This window comes from Anolis sagrei, chromosome 3 (genome assembly GCF_037176765.1).
Source record: "Anolis sagrei isolate rAnoSag1 chromosome 3, rAnoSag1.mat, whole genome shotgun sequence".
NCBI lineage: Eukaryota > Metazoa > Chordata > Lepidosauria > Squamata > Dactyloidae > Anolis > Anolis sagrei.
Genome location: NC_090023.1, coordinates 332,398 through 355,361, shown reverse-complemented (window position 1 = coordinate 355,361; position 22,964 = coordinate 332,398). Strand labels below are relative to the sequence as shown.

General features: G+C 45.6%; 1 protein-coding gene across 1 annotated transcript; it reads left to right on the top strand.

Moving 5' to 3' along the window:
* Window positions 1–3,035: 3,035 nt before the first annotated feature.
* Window positions 3,036–13,924, top strand: LOC132772374 (zinc finger protein 420-like). The gene is made up of 2 exons (XM_067466361.1): window positions 3,036–3,231; window positions 11,272–13,924. The coding sequence occupies exon 2, from the start codon at window positions 11,490–11,492 to the stop codon at window positions 13,017–13,019; it is 1,530 nt and encodes a 509-aa protein (XP_067322462.1). The 5' UTR covers window positions 3,036–3,231; window positions 11,272–11,489; the 3' UTR covers window positions 13,020–13,924.
* Window positions 13,925–22,964: the final 9,040 nt, after the last annotated feature.

Below are 22,964 nucleotides of genomic sequence, written 5' to 3'. Positions count from 1 at the left end.
TTTAAAAACAATCAGAGATCAAGGGCCCATTGAAATAGATATGTCTTCCATGCCCTGCGGAAAGCTGATAAGTCCCGCAAGGCCCGGACTTCAGGTGGTGGAGTATTCCAGAGTGAAGGTGCCACTGCTGTGAAGGCTCTGCGCCTGGTTGCTGTTAGACGCAAGGTCTTGGCACTGGGAATTTCCAAGAGATCTTGGTCCTCAGAATGGAGGGATCTCTGGGGTTGGGAGGGGGTGAGACGATCCCTCAGGTACATCGGCCCCAGACCATGCAAGGCCTTCAAGGGGAGTACCATCCCTTTTAAAGTGATCCGGTGCTCAATTGGTAACGAATGCAGCTGTAGTAAGATTGGTGTTATGTGGCATCTCATCGGAATTCCCGCAAGAAGCCGAGCAGCTGCATTTTGCACCAACTTGAGCTTCCGGATCACCGACCGAGGAAGGCCAATGCAGAGGGCGTTACAGTAGTCCAGTCTTGAGATGGCCGTGGCCTGGATCACCATAGCTAGGTTGTCCCTGGACAGGGAGGGGGTCAGCCATCTAGCCTGCCGCAGGTGGAAGAAGGCGGTTCTGCTCACAGCGGAGACCTGGGCCTCCATCATCAGCAGAGGGTCCAAAAGGACTCTCAGGCTCTTGACCAACGATGACAGGCGCAACGCCTCGCCATCCAGGGTAGGCAGCTGGATGTCCCCACTGCCCAGTTGACCCAGCCATAGGATCTCCATCTTTGCTGGATTCACCCTCAACCTGCTGACACGCAGCCATCCAGTAACGGCCTCAATGAGGCACTGATGGAAACAATCGGGGACAGAGTCCGGTCGGCCTTCCATCTTCAGCACCAGCTGAGCGTCATCGGCATACTGGTCACACTCAAGGCCAAAATCTTGAACCAGCTGAGCAAGTGGTCGCATAGAGATGTTAAACAAGAGAGGGGAGAAAATGGCCCCCTGAGGAGGAACCCCACAAGAGAGAGAGAGAGCGGGGGGGGGGGGGACCTCTCAGAGACCAGGCCTCCCCTCTCCACTCGCTGTCCACGGTTGTGAAGAAAGGAGGGGAGCCCGTTTAAAGCTCTCCCCCTGATTCCAGCAACAGCAAGGCGGTGGGTCAAGAGATTGTGGTCGACTGTGTCCAATGCTGCTGTGAGATCCAATAACACAAGTCCAGCTGGCATCGAAGGTGATCCGTGATGGAGACCAGCACAGTCTCTGTCCCGTGCCCCGCACGGAAGCCGGACTGGAGTCTGCACTGCCAGATAATCTGGGATAAACAGAAACCCTAGGATCAGATCCTGGGATATAGGGCCTGTCTGAAAGGGCCCTTCCAAACAGCCATATAACCCAGAATATCAAGGCAGATAATCCACGATATCAGTTCAGTGTGGATTTCATACAGCTGTGTGGAAGCGGCCAAAACAGCTTACATTTCAATACAATTTTAAATCTATTTTATTTATTTGCTTTATTTCTATACCGCGTTTCTCAGCCTAATTAGGCGACTCAATGCGGTTTACACAATGTAAATTAACACAACAATAACAGTTAAAACACATCATACACAATAACAAAATACACAATTATTATCAATTCATGATGCCTCGATCACAAAGCAAAATCCATTCTCATAATCCTTGTGCCATTCCTATGTTCGATTTACCGTCGTCCTATGTTCAATTGCGCTGATTAGCCAAACGCTTGCTCAAAGAGCCAGGTTTTAACCTTCTTCCGAAGGTTAAAACAATACAAATATTGTACTTCTACAAATATATGAAACATTACGATAGGATTAAACATCACTGCTATTCTTTAAAACAGGCATGGACCAGCTTGGGCCCTCCTTGTGTTTTGGACTTCAACTCCCACAATTCCTAGCAGCCAGTAGTGGGAGTTGAAGTCCAAAACACAAGGAGGGCCCAAGCTGGCCAATGCCTGCTTCAAACATTCAAGGGAAAGCTAGCCAAACACATTCAAAGCTGAATGGCCCAGCAGCCCCTCGCTTCCTTCCCTTTACATGTTTTTAATTTTTTTACATTTCTTTATATCCTCCTTCTGGATGTTGTTATGTTTTGTGTGATTTTTGTTTTGTATTTTAAGTTAAATGTGCTTTGAGTTGTGTTGTATGGTGAGCTGCTGTGGGCCCCTTAGGGAGAGAAGCGGGGTATAAATCAGTGGTTCTCAACCTTTCTAATACAGTGACCAACAGACCCTGACATTTGGGAATTGCAGTTCTGAGGATTTATAGTTCCCCAAAGGTCATCTAGTCCAGCCCCTTCCTTCTGCCAGACAAAAAGATAGCATTAGTATATTGTTGTTATTATTATTATTATTATTATTATTAAAGTCATACAATTGGAAGGGATCCCGAAAGGTCATCTAGTCCAGCCCCTTCCTTCTGCCAGACAAGAAGATAGCATTAGTATATTGTTATTATTATTATTATTATTATTATTAAAGTCATACAATTGGAAGGGATCCCGAAAGGCCATCTAGTCCAGCCCCTTCCTTCTGCCAGACAAGAAGATAGCATTAGTATATTGTTATTATTATTATTATTATTATTATTATTATTAAAGTCATACAATTGGAAGGGATCCCGAAAGGCCATCTAGTCCAGCCCCTTCCTTCTGCCAGACAAGAAGATAGCATTAGTATATTGTTATTATTATTATTATTATTATTATTATTATTATTATTATTAGAGTCATACAATTGGAAGGGACCCTCAAAGGTCATCTAGTCCAGCCCCTTCCTTCTGCCAGGCAGGAAGATGGCATTATTATTATTATTATTATTATTATTATTATTATTATAAGTCATACAATTGGAAGGGACCCCCAAAGGTCATCTAGTCCAGCCCTTCTTTCCTTCCTTCCTTTCCTTCTTTTCCTTCTTTCCCTCCTTCCTTCCCTTCCTTGCATCCCGTCAATCAAAGCCGGAGAGCGGCAAGCAGCCAATGGGGGGGGGGGGGGGTCTCCGGTGGGCGGGGCTTCCCGGGCGCGGCCAATGAGAGGGCCGGCTCTGAGGAGGAGGCGGGTTTCTTCTCGGAAGGGCCTCAGCGCAGTCTTTCCCGCCGCCATTTTGTCCTGGCTGAGTGAGGCGAAGGGAAGCGGAGAGACAGAGAGAGAGGGAGGGAGAGGCCTGCCTATTCCGCAGGAGGGGGGTCCCTTCTCCCAAGGCCGCCGCCATTGTGTCCTTCGTGAAGCAGAGGCAGAGACAGAGAGAGAGAGAGAGAGAGGTGGGTCTAGGAGGAGCACAAGGAGGAGGAGGAGGAGGATCTCTGCCTTGAGGGAGGAGGGAGCCAGGCCTCTTCCCCCCCCCAAAGGTCATCTAGTCCAGCTCCTTCCTTCTGCCAGGCCGCCATCCCGCCTCAGTCCCGGCCCTCCCGCACTCTGGCCTGCGGGGCTCCTTCGGGGAGGTGCCCCTCCCCCCCCTCAAAGTGTGGGTTATGGGGTGTCCCGGGAGGGGGAGGGGGTCGCCAGCCCAGCTCTTCCTTCCTGCCAGGGTCTTTCTCAACCTCCCAAAGAAGGCGCCTCACAGGCACCTTCATTAGCATTGGATGGCCTGGCAGTGCCTGGGGGAATCTTTTGTTAAGAGGTGTCCTTCTTTGTTTCCTCTCTGCTGTTTTGCTGTTGCAATTTTAGACTCTTTTTAATACTGGTAGCCAGATTGCGTTGATTTTCATGGTTTCCACCTTTCTGTTGAAGTTGTCCACATGCTTCTTGTGGATTTCAGTGGCTTCTCTGTGTCGCCTGACATGGTGGTTGTGAGAGTGGTCCCGCATTATTATTATTATTAAACTTTACGTTCTTGTGAGTTTTTTCGGGCTATATGGCCATGTTCTGGAGGCATTCTCTCCTGACGTTTCGCCTGCTGCATCTATGGCAAGCATCCTCAGAGGGAGTGCAGTCTGTTGGAATTAGGACAATGGGTTAATATTAGGCCTGGGTAACAACGCAAAAATTTGTTTCTAAAATCGATTCGTTTTGGGGGGTTTTTTGCGTTTCGTTATTTAAAATAATTACAAAATTTTCCTTTAAAAAGTTCGGTATTTACAAAATTTCGTTATTATTAACGAATCGATTCGTTAAGATGACGGACCCCCCTGCACATGCGCAAATCACTTCCAAACCTTCGTTATTGATGCGGGGTCGATTCGTTAAGGTAATAACGAATCGATTCGTTAAAATGGCGGATGCGATTTGCGCATGCGCAAAAACGACTTCCGAACTTCGTTATTAAATACGAATCGATTCGTTAAAATGGCGGACGCGATTGCGCAATGCTAAATGCTCTATAAACAAAATCATTTCATAAAATAAATCAAAAAAATAATCAAATAAAACAAGATATTAAGATAAAGATATTAAATAAAAAATAATAAGATAAAGTAGCCAAAACTGAGTCAATAATGAAAAAAACAATAATATAATAATAAAATTTAAATAAATAAAATATAAATAATAAATAAATAATAATAATTTATAAATAATAATAATAAATATAATAAATAATATAAAATTATATAATATATACAATATAAAATAAAATTATATAATATAATAATATATTATTATATATATATTATATAAATGAAATAAATAATAATATAAATATTTAAATAAAATATAATTAAATTTACAAAATATTTATAAAATATAATTATAAATAATAATAAAAATAATATATAAAATTAAATTATTAATTATTAATATATATAAAATAATATTATAAAAACTACACAAATAATGAGCGAGCACTGTATTATAGCACTTTGTGTTGGCAAAAGGACCGCACTTTGTGTTGGCCAAAGGAGCGCACTGGAACTAAATAAATATTTAAATAAAATATAATTAAATTTACAAAATATTTATAAAATATAATTATAAATAATAATAAAATAATATATAAAATTAAATTATAAATTATTAATATATAAAAATAATGTTATTATAAAAACTACACAAATAATGAGCGAGCACTGTATTATAGCACTTTGTGTTGGCAAAAGGACCGCACTTTGTGTTGGCCAAAGGAGCGCACTGGAACTACACAAATAATGAGCGAGCACTGTATTATAACACTTTCTGTTGGCAAAAGGACCGCACTGGTTGGAACTACACAAATGAAATGCTTGCCCTGTTGTGGAGCGAACACAGCCACAGGACAGGGACAAACGCACACACAGGCACACAAGTTTCTTTTCTTTTTTTAGAATATTTTTTGAATTTCTTGAAGAATAAAAGAAATATATTTTTTAGAAATATTTAAAAATGGAAAATTAACAAAACGCTTGCCCTGTTGTGGAGCGAACACAGCCGCAGGACAGGGACAAACGCACACAAGTTTCTTTACTTTTTTTAGAATATTTTTTGATTTTTTTTAAGAATAAAAGAAAGGTATTTTTCAAAAATATTTAAAATGGAAAATTAACAAATTAACAAAAACCGCCCTCGCTCTCCCAACAACAGAATTAAGGAATGCAAAAATGAAAGCAAATGAATCAATGCAAGGAATGAATCCAAGCTTAGCCAACCAAGCCAAGCCAATGCAAGCCGCCCTCCTGGACCTCCCGTCTTCTCCCTCGCCTTCGCAACAATGAGCAATGCGGCCACGCGGAGCCGCTTTTAAAGGGCTTCCCGGCCAATCACAATCAGCCACGGTGCACTGCTTGGGAGCGCCGGATTGGCTCCCAGGGCACCCAGCATCCTCCATCCCATTTCCGAAACGGGCGGAAGCTCGTAAAAAGGATGGAGGATGCCGTTTCGTTATTGAAAAACCCTTCCGGGTTTGAAAATATATTTTGAAATCATTTTGTAATTGTTAAATATAACGAATATTTAACGAATTACAAAATTAACGAACGAAACCGCCCAGGCCTAGTTAATATATCTGTGGAATGGCCAGGGTGGGACAAAGGACTCTTGTCTGTTGGAGCTAGGTGGGGATGTTTCAACTGACCACCTTGATTAGCATTTGATGGCCTGGCAGTGCCTGGGGCAATCTTTTGTTGAGAGGTGATTAGATGTCCTTGTTTGTTTACTCTCTGTTGTTTTGCTGTTGTGATGTTTGAATTTTTTAATACTGGTAGCCAGATTTTGTTCATTTTCATGGTTTCCTCCTTTCTGTTGACATTGTCCACATGCTTGTGGATTTCAGCGGCTTCCCTGTGTAGTCCACAGATATATAAACCCTTTTTCCTAGTTCCAACAGACCTCAAAACCTCTGAGGATGCTTGCCATAGATACATGCGAAACATCAGGAGAGAATGCCTCTAGAACATGGCCATATAGCCCAAAAAAACCTACAACAACCCAGTGATTCCGGCCATGAAAGCCTTCGACAATACAATATTAGTAATATTACATTTAAAATATATAATCATAATATTGTATTATTATTATTATTATTAGTAGTAGTAGTAATAGTACTATTATATTGTATTATATTATAATATTATAAATATTATATGTATATACAATATAGAATCAAAGAGTTGGAAGAGACCTCCTGGGCCATCATCCAGTCCAACCCCCTTGCCAAGAAGCAGGAATATTGCATTCAAAGCACCCCTCAAAGATGGCCATCCAGCCTCTGTTTCAAAGCTTCCAAAGAAGGAGCCTCCACCACACTCCCTCCGGGGCAGAGAGTTCCACTGCTGAACGTCTCTCACAGTCAGGAAGTTCTTCCTAATGTTCAGATGGAATCTCCTCTCTTGTAGTTTGAAGCCATTGTTCCATTGCGTCCTAGTCTCCAGGGAAGCAGAAAACAAGCTTGCTCCCTCCTCCTCCTCCCTGTGGCTTCCTCTCACATATTTATACATGGCTATCATATCTCCTCTCAGCCTTCTGTTCTTCAGGCTAAACATGCCGAGCTCCTTAAGCCGCTCCTCATACGTTCTCCAGACCCTTGATCATTTGAGTCGCCCTCCTCTGGACACATTCCAGCTTAGAGTCAATATCTCAATGTTGTATTACAAGACAGAGGTACTCCTGGTCAGTCGCAAGGCCGAACAGGGCATAGGGTTACAGCCTGTGCTGGATGGGGTTGCACTCCCCTTGAAGGCGCAGGTTCGCAGCTTGGGTGTGATCCTGGATTCATCGCTGAGCCTGGATCCCCAGGTTTCAGCGGTGACCAGGGGAGCATTTGCACAGCTAAGGCTCGTGCGCCAGCTGCGCCCGTACCTTGGGAAGTCTGACTTGGTCACGGTAGTCCACGCTCTTGTCACATCCCGCCTAGACTACTGCAACGCTCTCTACGTGGGGCTGCCTTTGAAGACGGCCTGGAAGCTTCAATTGGTCCAACGTGCGGCAGCCATGATGTTAACAGGAGCGGAGCGCAGGGAGCATACAACCCCCTGTTGCGCCAACTCCACTGGCTACCGATCTGCTACCGGGCTCAATTCAAGGTGCTGGTGTTGGCCTATAAAGCCTTAAACGGTTCTGGCCCAAGATACCTATCCGACCGCATCTCAACCTACGAGCCCACCAGGACTTTGAGATCTTCCGGGGAGGCCCTGCTCTCGATCCCACCTGCTTCACAGGCACGACTGGCGGGGACGAGAGATAGGGCCTTCTCGGTGGTGGCTCCTCAGCTGTGGAACACCCTTCCCGTGGACATTAGACTGGCTCCTTCCCTGATGATATTCCGCAGGAAATTAAAGACTTGGTTGGTCAAGAAGGCGTTCGATCAGGAAGTGCAATGATTGGTAATGACTATAGGAATGGAATAACGGAAAATGATATTGGATTGTTGTTTGGACGATGAGACGACGCTGAATGGCTTTCATAGTAATGACGATGTTTTTGTATAATTGCTGGATTGTGAATTGTTTTTATACTGTGTCTTGAATTTTGTTGCTCCTATGTTGTACACCGCTGTGAGTCGCCCTTGGGCTGAGAACGTTTGAAGCTCAGGCGTCGGTGGTGTCCAGGAGGGCCTTTGCACAATTGAGAATCGTGCACCAACTGCGACCGTAGCTTGTGAAGGCGGATCTGACCAGGGTGGTCCATGCCTTGGTAACCTCCAGATTGGACTACTGTAATGCGCTCTACGTGGGGCCGGCCTTGAAAACGGCCTGGAAATTCTAACTGGTCCAACGGGCAGCAGCCAGGTTGTTAACTGGTGCTTCTTACAGAGAGAGGTCAACCCTCCTGTTTAAGGAGCTCCACTGGCTGCCGTTCATTTTCCGGTCCCAATTCAAGGTGTAGGTGCTCACCTACAAAGCCCTAAACGGTGTGGGACCCACCTACCTGTGTGACTGCATCTCCGTATACAAACCCACACGATCTCTCCGATCATCTGGAGAGGCCCTGCTCACGATCCCACCTGCGTCGCAAGCACGTTTGGTGGGGATGAGGGACAGGGCCTTTTCTGTGGTGGCCCCCGACTCTGGAAGTCTCTCCCCAAGGACATCAAACAAGCCCCCAACATTGGCAGTCTTTATAGAATCATAGAATCATAGAATCAACGAGTTGGAAGAGAGCTCATGGGCCATCATCCAGTCCAACCCCATTCTGCCAAGAAGCAGGAATATTGCATTCAAATCACCCCTGACAGATGGCCATCCAGCCTCTGCTTAAAAGCTTCCAAGGAAAGAGCCTCCACCACACTCCCTTCGGGGCAGAGAGTTCCACTGCTCAACGGCTCTCACAGTCAGGAAGTTCTTCCTCATGTTCAGATGGAATCTCCTCTCTTGTCGTTTGAAGCCATTGTTCCATTGCGTCCTAGTCTCCAGGAAGAGCTTGAAGACATGGCTGTTCCAGTGTGCCTTCCCAGAATAGGGAACTCCAGCAATATGTCCCAAATGCACTTTACTAGAGATTTAAGATTGCCTTAAATCTTAAATCCTATCACCGCCCCTATCTCCAAGAACCTATCCATTTCACCTGTCATGCCCAGCATTTTTAAAATTGTATTCATTACATTTGGCCCGGCCTTAGTTTTAAATGTGTCGTGGTGTTACTGTCGAATGCTTATTGCTGTTGTTTTAATGTTTATTGCTTTGCTTTATGAGTTTATTTATTGTTGTATTTGTTATGCTGTTGTTTTATTGATGTGTTGGGCCTCGGCCTCTTGTAAGCCGCACCGACTCCTTCGGGAGATGTTAGCGGGCTATAAATAAAGTTAATAAATAAATAATAAATAAGAAAAGGGAAGAAAAGGATGGGGAGGGGGAGGCCTCCTTGGGAAGGAAGCCTGGATTCAGCGAGACCAGAGAAGACCTCTTTTTGGGGGGGGGGGGGGCTGGTTTCCAGCAAGGTTGGAGGCCCGGCTGCAGGTGTCTGTCCAAGGGGCTTCCATTTTGGCCGGGAATGTCCAGCAGATCAGGCCCACGGAAGGAGGCAGGAAGGTTTTTGGAAGCTTTTAAGCAGAGGCTGGATGGCCATTTGTCAGGGGTGATTTGAATTCAATATTCCTGCTTCTTGGCAGAATGGGGTTGGACTGGATGGCCCATGAGGTCTCTTCCAACTCTTGGATTCTATGATTCTATGAAGGCCTGCAGAGAGAGAGGCAGGAGTTGCCTTGGGGGGGGGGGGAGGAGAGGGGCCTTCCTCCCGGGATGGGACCCCCCTTCCTACCTCCCTCCCTCGCTGGGGGTCTTTCTCTGGTGGACCTGTGAGAGCTGTTCAACAGTGGAACTCTCTCCCTCTCTCTCTGCCCCGGAGTGTGAAGGAGGCACCTCTTTTTGGAGGTTTTTAAGCAGAGACTGGATGGCCATCTGTCGGGGTTGCTTCAAATCCGATTTTCCTACTTCTTGGCAGAATGGGGTTGGACGGGATGGCCCACAAGGCCTCTTCCAACTCTAGGATTCTATGATTGGGATTCGGAGTAAATGACACCCCGCCTGTGGTCTTTCTGACTGTCTGCCTTACGTTTCTTTAGCCAATGTTAGGGTCAAGCCAATGAATTTATTTATTTATTTATTTCGAGGTTTTATATACCGACCCTCTCACCTTCAAAGAGGGATTCGGACCGGTTCACAACATGTGTTAACATACAAAAAATATACAATAAGAACACAATGCCACTTCACAACACGATTAAAATATCAGCACTATACAAGTTAAAACATTATCATCCCAGTTAAAAGAGCCAAATCGTCCGACACCATCACAATCCCATTCATCCTCCTCCTTTCATGTGGGCAAAGAATTCAATCAGTTGTCAAATGCCGCGTTCCACAACCAGGTCTTTGTTAGTTTCCTGAACGTCATGAGGGAGGGGGCAGTTCTGATCTCTAATGGCAGGGAGTTCCAAAGTCGAGGGGCCACCGCCGAGAAGGCCCTGCCCCTCGTCCCCACCAGCCGTGCTTGTGCAGGCGGAGGGACCGAGAGCAGGGCCTCTCCAGATGATCTTAGTAATCTTGATGGTTCGTAGGGGAGAATACGTTCGGAGAGGTAAACAGGGCCGGAGTCGTTTAGGGCTTTATAGGTTAACACCAACACTTTGAATTGTGCTCGGAAGCTAATCGGCAGCCAGTGGAGCTGGCGTAACAGCGGAGTGGTGTGCTCCCTGTACCCCGCACCCGTGAGTAATCTGGCTGCCGCGCGTTGGACTAGTTGGAGCTTCCGGGCAGTCTTCAGAGGCAACCCCACGTAGAGAGCGTTGCAGTAGTCTAAACGGGATGTAACCAGAGCGTGGACTACCGTGGCCAAGTCAGACTTCCCAAGGTACGGACGCAGCTGGCGCACAAGTTTTAATTGTGCGAATGCTCCCCTGACCACCGCTGAGACCTGGGGTTCCAGGCTCAGCGATGAGTCCAGGAGAACTCCCAGACTGCGTACCTGAGCTTTTAGGGGGAGTGTGACCCCGTCCAGCACAGGCTGTAACCCCGTACCCTGTTCGGTCTTACGACTGACCAGGAGGACCTCTGTCTTGTCTGGATTAAGTTTCAGTCTGTTGTCCCTCATCCAGTCCGTGACAGCGGCCAAGCACCGGTTCATGACCTGAACAGCCTCCTTAGTGGCAATCCATGTGACTCTTTAGTATTTGACACAGTTCCCCTTTTTTCTTTCTTCCATCCACCATTCACTATTTTCATCCTCCCTCCCTTCTTTCCTTCTGAATCCATCCCTTACTTTCTATAGGTCTGTGATCCCCTTTGCTTGTTTCTGGGCCTGTCCTTGAGACCCTTCATAGCTCCAGTTCTTGGCATTTCCGTTTTCAACATGAGCCACGAAGAGAGAAGAGGTCTCTCTCTGGTGGACCTGTGAGAGCTGCTCAGCAGTGGAGGCATCTAACCCTAGCCCTAATCTTTTGTTTCTTTCTTGACCAGGGAAATGAAGACCCTATGAAGTCACCACTGGGATGATACGAAAATATCAGTATTTAGTGGATATATTTAGGAGTTTGGAAACCAAAGAGCAATAACGAAAGGAATCCCATCGGAAGAAGAAACCCTCTCTAGGTGCTGATCTTGTGGAACTCGCTTTGGATCAGAAAGAAAAAAGGGAAGTGTCCATATTGCAATGAGTTATATATATAACTCTTAACATGGAGAAGAAACTCTATAGATGTCATGAGTGTGGAAAGAGCTTCACTCAGAGTCGAAATCTACATTCACATCAAAGAACTCATACTGGGGAGAAACCCTATACATGCCTGGAATGTGGACAGACCTTTGCTCAGATTGGAAATCTACATTCACATCAAAGAACTCATACTGGGGAGAAACCCTATACATGCCTGGAGTGTGGACAGAGTTTCACTCGGAGTGGAGGACTACGCAGACATCAAAGGACACACACTGGAGAGAAACCCTATACATGCCTGGAGTGTGGACAGATCTTCACTCGTAGTTCAAATCTACGTTCACATCAAAGAACTCATTCTGGGGAGAAACCCTATACATGCCTGGAGTGTGGACAGAGCTTCACTGTGAGTGGAGGACTACGCAGACATCAACGGACTCACACTGGGGAGAAACCCTATAAATGCCTGGAATGTGGACAGACCTTTGCTCAGATTGGAAATCTACATTCACATCAAAGAACTCATACTGGGGAGAAACCATACAAATGCCTGGAATGTGGACAGAGCTTCACTGGGAGTGGAGAACTACGCAAACATCAAAGGACTCACACTGGGGAGAAACCCTGTAAATGCCTGGAATGTGGACAGAGTTTCACTCAGAATTCACATCTATATAGACATCAACGGACTCACACTGGGGAGAAGTCCTATAAATGCCTGGAATGTGGACAGACCTTTGCTCAAATGGGAAATCTACGTTCACATCAAAGAACTCATACTGGGGAGAAACCATACAAATGCCTGGAATGTGGACAGAGCTTCACTGGGAGTGGAGAACTACGCAAACATCAAAGGACTCACACTGGAGAGAAACCCTATAAATGCCTGGAATGTGGACAGAGCTTTAGTCGGAATTCAAATCTACGTTCACATCAAAGGACTCATACTGGGGAGAAACCCTATATATGTCTGGAGTGTGGACAGACCTTTGCTCGGATTGGAACTCTACATTCACATCAAAGAACTCACACTGGGGAGAAATCCTATACATGCCTGGAGTGTGGACAGACCTTTGCTCAGATTGGAAATCTACGTTCACATCAGAGGACTCACATTGGGGAGAAACCGTATAAATGCCTAGAATGTGGACAGAGCTTCACTGAGAGTGGAGGGCTACGCAGGCATCAAAGGACTCACACTGGGGAGAAACCCTATAAATGCCTGGAGTGTGGACAGACCTTTGCTCAAATTGGAAATCTACGGTCACATCAAAGGACTCACACTGGGGAGAAACCGTATAAATGCCTGGAGTGTGGACAGGGCTTCACTGAGAGTGGAGGGCTACGCAGGCATCAAAGGACTCACACTGGAGAGAAACCCTATAAATGCCTGGAGTGTGGACAGAACTTCCGTCAGAATTCAAATCTACGTTCACATCAAAGAACTCACGCTGGGGAGAAACCGTATAAATGTCTGGAATGTGGACATGGGTTCACTGAGAGTGGAGGGCTACGCAGGCATCAAAGGACTCACACTGGGGAGAAACCTTAGAAATGCCAGGAGTGTGGACAGACCTTCGCTCTGATTGAAACTCTGCGTAGACATCAAAGAACTCACACTGGGGAGAAATCCTGGAGTGTGGACAGAGCTTTGCTCGTAGTGGAAGTCTACGTTCACATGAAAGGACTCACACTGGAGTGAAACACTATTCATGCCCTTAGTGTGGACAGAACTTCACTCAGAAATCCAATCTATACACACACCAAAGGACGCAAATTGAAAGAAACCTTATAAACGCCTGGAGTGTAGAAAGACTTTCAGTTCTAGTGCAAATCTATGTTCACATCACAGGCGGGACTCACACTTATACAAATGAATGAGCAATTTTATTGATTAGCCAGTTGACCTTATCAAAAACAGACAGTGCAAACACAACAAACACCATACATCTAGTCCTCTTAAAATAAAATACAAATATACTGATGCTTGTCAGCTTGAAACCATTGTAGCTTAACCCTAGTCTCCCATACACTTTCAACTATCCTCGTCTCCCATACACTGCACCCCAATTTGATCTATGTACTCCGATCTCCTTTTAGCAGCTTCAAACAATTAACGGACAACTTTTGTTGTCAGAATGGGGTTGTAACCAGCCAACAAAAATGAGGTTTTGGCTGTTGTGTCCCAGCCTGTTTATTAATAACTTAGATGAAGGGCTAGAAGGCAGGATCATCAAGTTTGCAGACGGGACCAAATTGGGAGGGATAGCCAATACTCCAGAGGACAGGAGCAGGATTCAAAACGATCTGGACAGATTAGAGAGATGATGGGCCAAAACCAACAAAATGAAGTTCAACAGGGACAAATGCAAGATACTCCACTTTGGCAGGAAAAACGAAATGCAAAGATACAGAATGGGGAACAATGCCTGGCTTGAGAGCAGTACGTGTGAAAAAGATCTTGGAGTCCTCGTGGACAACAAGTTAAACATGAGCCAGGAATGTGATGTGGCGGCAAAAAAAGCCAATGGGATTTTGGCCTGCATCAAGAGGAGCCTAGTGTCTAGATCTAGGGAAGTCATGCTCCCCATGCTCTATTCCGCTTTGGTTAGACCACTTTACCTGGAATATTGTGTCCAATTCTGGGCACCACAATTCAAGAGAGATATTGACAAGCTGGAATGTGTCCAGAGGAGGGCGACTAAAATGATCAAGGGTCTGGAGAACAAGCCCTATGAGGAGCGGCTAAAGGAGCTGGGCATGTTTAGCCTGAAGAGAGAAGGCTGAGAGGAGATATGATAGCCATGTATAAATATGTGAGAGGAAGCCACAGGGAGGAGGAGGAGGGAGCAAGCTTGTTTTCTGCTTCCCTGGAGACTAGGATGCAATGGAACAATGGCTTCAAACTACAAGAGAGGAGATTCCACCTGAACATTAGGAAGAACTTCCTGACTGTGAGAGCCATTCAGCAGTGGAACTCCCTGCCCCGGAGGGAGTGTGGTGGAGGCTCCTTCTTTGGAAGCTTTTAAGCAGAGGCTGGATGGCCATCTGTCAGGGGTGATTTGAATGCAATATTCCTGCTTCTTGGCAGAATTGGGTTGGACTGGATTATGGCCCAGGAGGTCTCTTCCAGCTCTTTGATTCTATGATTCTATATTGCAAATAAAAGGCCATAAGTATTGTTTCCTTTTTCATATAGATTGCAGTGATGTAAAGTGTGGTTCAGATTTTCGACTTTGGGGGCGCCAAAGATACGAAGGGTATTTTTTAAGTAAGGTCCGTTGGAACATAAGTACACAACGAAAGTTTATTTCAAAAAAATTATTTTCACAAAGTACATACTTCACTCTATTTTTTGACATAGTTGCCAAGTTTGTTCAAACACTTATCATACCTCTGAACCAATTTTAAGATACCCTCTTCATAAAAACTTGCCGCCTGCTCCGATAACCAAGAGTTCACTGTAATCAAAGAAGGGCGACCAGGGCGGTCCTCATCATGGACGTTGTCACGGCCATCTTTGGATTGTCGTACCCACTTACGCACTTTGCTTTCACTCATAACAGTATCACCGTACACTTCACAAATCTGTCGATGAATTTCTGCAGCAGGCAGGTTCCTTGCTGACAAAAACCGTATCACTGAACGAACCTCACATGCGGAAGGTGCGTTGATAGTCTTAAATATTCTTAAAGCACAGAACAGAACCGTACAGGTGAGCTACAGAGCGGAAACTGAGCACAGTTGTTCCTGGTACATGACGCATGCGCTCGTTGCGGTATGCGCGCAAACTACTAGTGTCTACAACAAAACGGACCTTACTTAAAAAATACCCCTCGTACATCGTCTTTCTTCATGTGGGATATGATTGAATCTGCCGTGTCTCTCTGTGGACTCAATTTGTTCAAATCTTGCCCTGGTAAAAGTGGTTCTTGGCGTACGGCGCCTGCCGGAAATGATGCTTAAAGCATCCTAACCACTTCAAGGATCCTGTGTTTGACAGGAGAAGCCTTATAAATACTTGGAGTGTGAACAGAGTGGAAGCCTACGTTCACCTCAAAGGACTGTGGTCTGAATTCTTCTACAATCCCACCACATGTGGGAGAATAAACCCACCCCCCCACCCCAAGTTGTGCCAACACTTGTCTGAAATATTTCCCATTATGTGTGCTAATTGAAAGGAGGTTTGATACCATTACGGCGCTCCATGCAGTCATGCCAGTGGCCACATGACCTTGGAGGTGTCTATGGACAACGCTGGCTCTTCGGCTTAGAAATGGAAATGAGCACCACACCCCAGAGTCAGACGTGACTGGACTTAATGTCAGGGGACTACCTTTACCTTTACCTATAAGATAAGATAATATAATATATAACGGCGCTCCATGCGGTCATGCCGGCCACATGACCTTGGAGGTGTCTACGGACAACGCTGGCTCTTCGGCTTAGAAATGGAGATGAGCACCAGAGTCCCAGAGTTAGACATGACTGGACTTAATGTCAGGGGACTACCTTTACCTTTACCTATAAGATAATATAATATAATATATAACGGCGCTCCATGCGGTCATGCCGGCCACATGACCTTGGAGGTGTCTACGGACAACGCTGGCTCTTTGGCTTAGAAATGGAGATGAGCACCACACCCCAGAGTCAGACATGACTGGACTTAATGTCAAGGGACAACCTTTACCTTTACCTTTACCTTTACACCATTTAGAAATTATTTTCCTTTGGGTTTCTTCAATCCTCATATGTTTACTTTTATGAGTGTTGTCAGCCCAAGACCCAATTAATTTCTTGCTAAAGCGATTCTGTTTCGTGGGGTTTCTGCGACCGCTCTTCTTTTCATGGCCAACCCAGCCCTCTCATAGCTGTTGAGGCCCACTTTGGAATTTTAGCCATTGGAAGCCGAGCTGCCTCATGTAATGAGTATCAGATTGGCTTTCATTTAAATAGGTGTTATTGTTCTATTTATTTATTTGTTTTCATATCAAAAGCATTGCATAAATTAGCATAAAAGTGACAAAAATAGAAGGTGTGCATGCAGGTGGCGAAATGTTTTTCGACCAAAAACAGGTAACAACAACGGCATTGTCTGTAGCCTCCCCAAAAATTCCTCCTCTGTACATGAGGCAGGGCACAATGGACAAGAATGCAGGTGCAGAGTTGTCTGTTCTGCTCCACAGTCACACAAGGTGTGGGATTCTTTTAGGTCGTGCCATTTTGCCAGGTTGTCTTCATCTGCCCACTCCGCTTGTTCTTTAATACTATGTTTATATGGTTATAATGTTTTTTGTATGTTTTTATGTCGGTAAGTGCAATGCTTACCATGCGGGAAACCGCCCTGAGTCCCCTCGGGGAGATAGAGAGCTATACAAATAAAGGTTTATTATTGTCGAAGGTTTTCATGGCTGGAATCACTAAGTTCTTGTGGGTTTTTTCGGGCTATATGGCCATGTTCTAGAGGCATTCTCTCCTGACGTTTCGCCTGCATCTGTGGCAAGCATCCTCAGAGGTAGTGAGGTCTGTTGGAACTGGGAAAAGGGTTTATATATCTGTGGAATGACCAGGGTGGGACAAAGGACTTTTGTCAGTTGGGCTAGGTGTGAATGTTTCAACTGACCACCTTGATTAGCATACAATGGGCTGACTGTGCCTGGAGCAAGCTCTTCTTGAAAGGTAATTAGATGTCCCTGCCTGTTTCCTCTCTGCTGTTTTTGCTGTTGCAGTTTTAGAATTTTTTAATACTGGTAGTCAGATCTTGTTCATTTTCATGGTTTCCTCCTTTCTGTTGAAATTGTCCACATGTTTGTGTATTTCAGTGGCTTCTCTGTGTAGTCTGACATGGTGGTTGTTGGTGTGGTCCAGCATTTCTGTGTTCTCCAATAATAATCTGCTGTGTCCAGGCTGGTTCATCAGGTGCTCTGCTATGGCTGACTTCTCTGGCTGAAGTAGTCTGCAGTGCAATTTCATGTTCCTTGATGCGTGTCTGGGCAATGCTGCGTTTGGTGGTCCCTATGTAGACTTGTCCACAGCTGCATGGTATACGGTAGACTCCTGCAGAGGTGAGAGGATAAAGATGAAGATCCGCCCCGAGGAAAAGTGTTCCTGTGTAAGACTGTAGGTTTTTGTAGCAAATAATCACTCACAAGTCAGTATGGAAATGAATATAATTTGCTTGTTTCTCCACAGCAAAGGAAGACACTACTGCCTTTTCCCCACCACCACTTCCTTTTATACCCTCTCCCAAGTTCCAACACAAAGTCTCCAGCGCCCTCTGCTGGCTTCACAATGTCAAAATGTCAGAGAAAGAAAACTGCGGCAGCCAGGATGATCCAGCCAGGATGTCATGCAGGAAATTTATGATGTCTCCACGACGTCTGAAATTGACTCCTGACATGATTCCTCCCCTAGAAAGAAAAACATAAACACCGGCAGCATCGACCTTAACTAGGTTTCATGGGATAATTTACATGAAAACGCCTAATTAGCTGTGGCGCTCGAATATCCGCTGCCCTCACCCATCAGAGTCATTGAAATGGCGCCACTTCACTAAATACTGCAAACTCCCACGACGTCTTCTGGAGTCTAAAATATCAGCAACCTCAAAATGTTGTTCCCCATCTACCAGAATAGGATTTGGGACCTCACCCGGCAAGTGCCACTTGGTATGGCCACACACGGGTTTCAATAAACTGCAGTGGAACACTGGATGTACCCTCCTTAGACTATGTGGCAAGGACAACTTAACTGTGACAGGGTTGATTTTCTTGATTATTTCAAAAGGACCCAAATATTTTGGCACCAACTTCTTTGATGGTTGGGTTGTCTTTAGGAATTTGGTTGACAAATAAACTTTATCCCCGATGTTAAAATCCCACTGTGGAGCCCTTTTCCTATCAGCAAACTTCTTGTAGTCCTCCCTGGACTTTTCCAATGCACTTTTAATGACTGGCCAACTTTCAGCTATCCTTTTGCTCCATTCCGAAGGGGTTTCTACTCCCTCTTGTTCCATCTTTAGCTCTGGGATTGGCACAAAGTCCTGTCCATAAACCACTTTGAACGGAGTACAACCTATAGACGCATGAAATGAGTTATTGTAACACACTTCAGCAAAAGGAAGCAACTGTTCCCAATCATCCTGTTGATAACTGACATAGCACCTTAAGAATTGCTCCAAAGATTTTTGAACTCGTTCTGTGCAGCCATCAGTCATGGGATGGAAAGCAGAGCTCAACCCTTGCTCAGTTCCCTTCATGCGTAGAAAGGCCTTCCAGTACTTAGCTGTAAACTGTGATCCCCGGTCTGAGATTATTCTTTCAGGACACCCATGAAGGCGATATACATGTTGTAGCAGTAACTTTGCTAGCTGTGGTGCGCTTGGAACCTTCTTTAGCGGTACAAAATGGGCTTGTTTAGAGAATAAGTCTATAATAGTCCAGATAACTGTACATCCTTTGCTCTCAGGTAGATCTACAATAAAATCCATCGCAACCTGTTTCCAGGGTCTAGAAGGACTGGCCACGGGTTGTAACAACCCTCTTGGTTTTCCAATCAAAGACTTTCCCCTTGCACAGGTGACACATTCTTGTACATAGCTCTTTACATCTCTCCGGATTTTTGGCCACCAAAACTGACGGGATACTAGCTGTAAAGTTTTCACAAATCCAAAGTGCCCAGCTGTTTTATGGTCATGAGACCTCTCTAATACCTTTACACGAACAGACTCCGGAACATACACCTTTTCTCTGTGATACCACAGTCCATCTTTTTCCTCTAGTCCACCCCGATGCTCCGGTAGCCACAGATCAGCCTTATATCCATCTTGGAACACTTTCAACCACCCACCTTCTAAAAACTTTCCACGGTTAGCATCTGACACCTTTCGCTGAGATTGGGATCTCGTCTGAACTACCAACCCCAGCTGCTCAGGGGTGAACACCGTTCCAACCACCTCAGGAGCTCTGCTCTCATACTGTGGCAATCTTGATAAGGCATCCGCCATGCAGTTACTTTTTCCAGGAAAGTGGTTTAAGGTAAAATTAAACCTACTGAAGAACTCGGCCCACCTGACTTGTTTTGGACTCAGCCTTTGAGGAGTCTGGAGGGCCTTCAAATTTTTATGATCAGTCCAAACTTCAAAAGGGTGTTGGGCCCCTTCAAGCAAATGTCGCCAGGCAAGCAATGCCCCTTTTACGGCAAACGCCTCCTTCTCCCATACTGGCCATTTTCTCTCAGTTTCTGAAAACTTTTTTGACAAATACACACATGGCACTAGTCCTTTTTCCGGGGAAACCTGCAATAGCACTGCTCCATAAGCCACATCTGAGGCATCACAGTGTACCACAAATGGCCGCTCTGGGTCAGGATGGGCTAAGATGGGTTGCTGTGTGAATAAGGTCTTCAGCTGATCAAACGCCTGTTGACACACCTCAGTCCACTGCAGCTTGGCACCCGGGGACTTCACTTTTACAGACTCCCCCCTGCCTTTAGTTTTCAACAATTCAGTAAGGGGAGCTGCTATTTTGGCAAAGTCTTGAATAAATTGCCTATAGAAATTTGCAAACCCCAAAAAACTTTGCAACTGTCTTCTAGTTTTGGGTGCTTCCCAGTCCAATACATCCTGTACTTTATTGGGGTCCATTTCTATCCCGTCACAGGATATACGATACCCCAAATAATCCAGCCGGTCTTTGTGAAACTCACACTTTGATAACTTTGCATAAAGCTGTGCTTGTCTTAGGCTTTGTAACACTTGCTTCACTAAAGGAATGTGTTCCTCCAACGTTCGGGAATAGATTAAGATGTCATCCAAATAAACCAACACCCCCTTGTACAACAATGGGTGTAGGACCTCGTTTATCATCTGCATAAACACTCGCGGAGCTCCAGTTAAGCCAAAAGGTAATACTTTGTACTGAAATGCCCCTAGTGGACAGTTAAATGCCGTCTTCCATTCATCCCCCTTTTTTATTCTCACCCGAAAATAGGCTTCCCTTAAATCCAACTTTGTGAAGATCCTTCCCTTTGACAAATGTCCCAACATATCTTTCACTAAAGGCATAGGATATTGGTTTGAAATACATATGGCATTCAGACCCCTAAAATCGGTACAAAGTCTCAAGGTGCCATCCTTTTTTGGTCTAAACAGCACAGGGGCAGCTAATGGGGAATTTGCAGGTTCTATGAACCCTCTTGCTAGATTTTTGTCAATGAACTCACGCAGACAATCCTTCTCCCTTGGAGACATAGCATACATCTTAGGTTTTGGCAATTTAGCTTGAGGGTCTATGTTTATGGCACAATCAGTTTTTCTATGGGGAGGCAGCTGATCAGACTCCTTCTCATCAAAAACATCCAGGTACTCACGGTAAACATCCGGCACCCCACTAAATGACAGGTCTACTTTCCCTGCCACGCCTGTCAGGCTCAAACCCACTTTGCCCACAACTTTTCCTTTTTTTTTTCTTGAAATCATACAGGTTGGCGAGCAACTCCCACCATTAAAGTGTAACACCCCGCTAACCCAGTCTATCTGAGGGTTTCGACTCCTGAGCCAGTCCATACCCAAAATCACTTCACATGATTTGATGGGGGTCACTACAAATTGTAGCAGCTCCTGATGAGACCCTAACTTCATGTTTACAAACTCAGTTTTGTACTCCACAGGGGCTCCTCCTGCTTGAGTCCCATCTAGTTGAGTAAAAGCAATGGGTCTTTCTAACTGAATCAATCGCAACCCCATCTCCGCAGCCACCCTGGGCGATATGAGACACCTTGTACACCCACAATCTAGCAATGCTGGTAACTGCCATACACACCCATTCCTCTTGTTACTCAGTTCCACCTTCAAAAACATCATCTCACAGTCTGCACTCACCAAGGGTTTCACGCCCTGTTGTGGTTGGATCTCCCGCCGAGCGTGATTTACGGAAGATCTCTGCCGTTTCCCTGTTCCTCCTCTTCGTTATCTTCATCCGTCTCAGGGTCCAGATCTCCATCTCCCCAAACATTCTCTCGGGCCATGTTGGCTTTGGTGCTGCCTTGTTTCCGAGGTGCCAGCCTTCTTCCTTTCCCATTCTCCCTTTCCAACGAGCTGGCATTTGACTTGCCCCAGCAATCAGCTGCTCGATGTCCCGGTTTTCCACAGTTGAAACAATTGAAGGACTTACTAGACCTTTCTTTGCTACTGGCACTTGGTTTAACTGCAATGTTTCTAGTAGACCCCAATCCTCTCCTGACTACAGAGGCTCTTGTCCTTCTCTTCAGCTGCTCCTTAGCACATTCCACCTTCCCAGCTAACACTGTCCATGCTAGTAAATTATCCGAATCATCCCTATGCAGGCACCAATCCAAAAGCTCAGGCCTCAAGCCATCTTTGAAGTACTCCAATTTTGTTGCGTCTGACCACTCTGGAATTTTTTCAGCCAAAGCCCTAAATTCCAGTGCATACTGAGACACTGACCGCATTCCTTGGCTCAACTGCTTGAGCTCAGCTTTGGCTTTCAGCCCCTCTAATGGATCTTGAAACCTAGCTCTTAAAGCTTCCAAAAATGTTCTCACCCGATTTAACTCAGGGGCCCTAGCTGCATGCAATCGCAATAGCCAATCTGCAGCACTGGCTTTAAGATTAGCCCCAATCATCCTTACTCGGGCTGCCTCTGAAGGAAACAAATGTCCATAATCCTGCATATAATTCTCCACATTAGTAATGAAATACGAAACTTCCTCTGGGTCCCCCTTGAATTTGACCTTCAGCTCTGCTCTCCAAGAGCCCTGGTTACCCACAGCCTCAAGGACACTCAAACCTCTTGCTGGGAGACCTCTTCCACGAGGCTCTCCTCCTCCTCCAAGATACCCTTCCAGGGTGACTCCTCTAAAGCCACTCCCTGCTGCTCCCTGAGAGGAAACTGGAGTTCCAGCTTCCATCCCTCTTGCTGGGAGACCTCTTCCACGAGGCTCTCCTCCTCCTCCAAGATTCCCTTCTGGGGTGACTCCTCTAAAGCCACTCCCTGCTGCTCCCTGAGAGGAAACTGGAGTTCCAGCTTCCATCCCTCCTCCAATGTGGAAGGACAGCTGTTGTAACATAGTCTCCATAGCAGTCAATTTTGCTTCCATCAGCCTCCACCTTTGAGGAGTTTCCTCACCTTGCTCCAAACCCTGAGACTTCACCTTCTTCCTCACAGCTCCAGTAGACCGTTCTTCAGCTTTGCTTGGGTCCCACACCAAATCTGCAGCTGCTACTGCACTTGGACCTTCAAAAGAGTAAGGTGCTTTTTCTTCTTCACCTTCTTCCTCTAGAGGAGGAGAGTCAATTAATTCTCCACTGTCTGGGAACTGCTGTTGCTCCAACATACTGCTGCTCTCACTGCTGGTTGTAACAGGAGGAGCAGAACTAAGCCTTGAGTAGTGTCTTAATGTAAGACTGTAGGTTTTTGTAGCAAATAATCACTCACAAGTCAGTATGGAAATGAATATAATTTGCTTGTTTCTC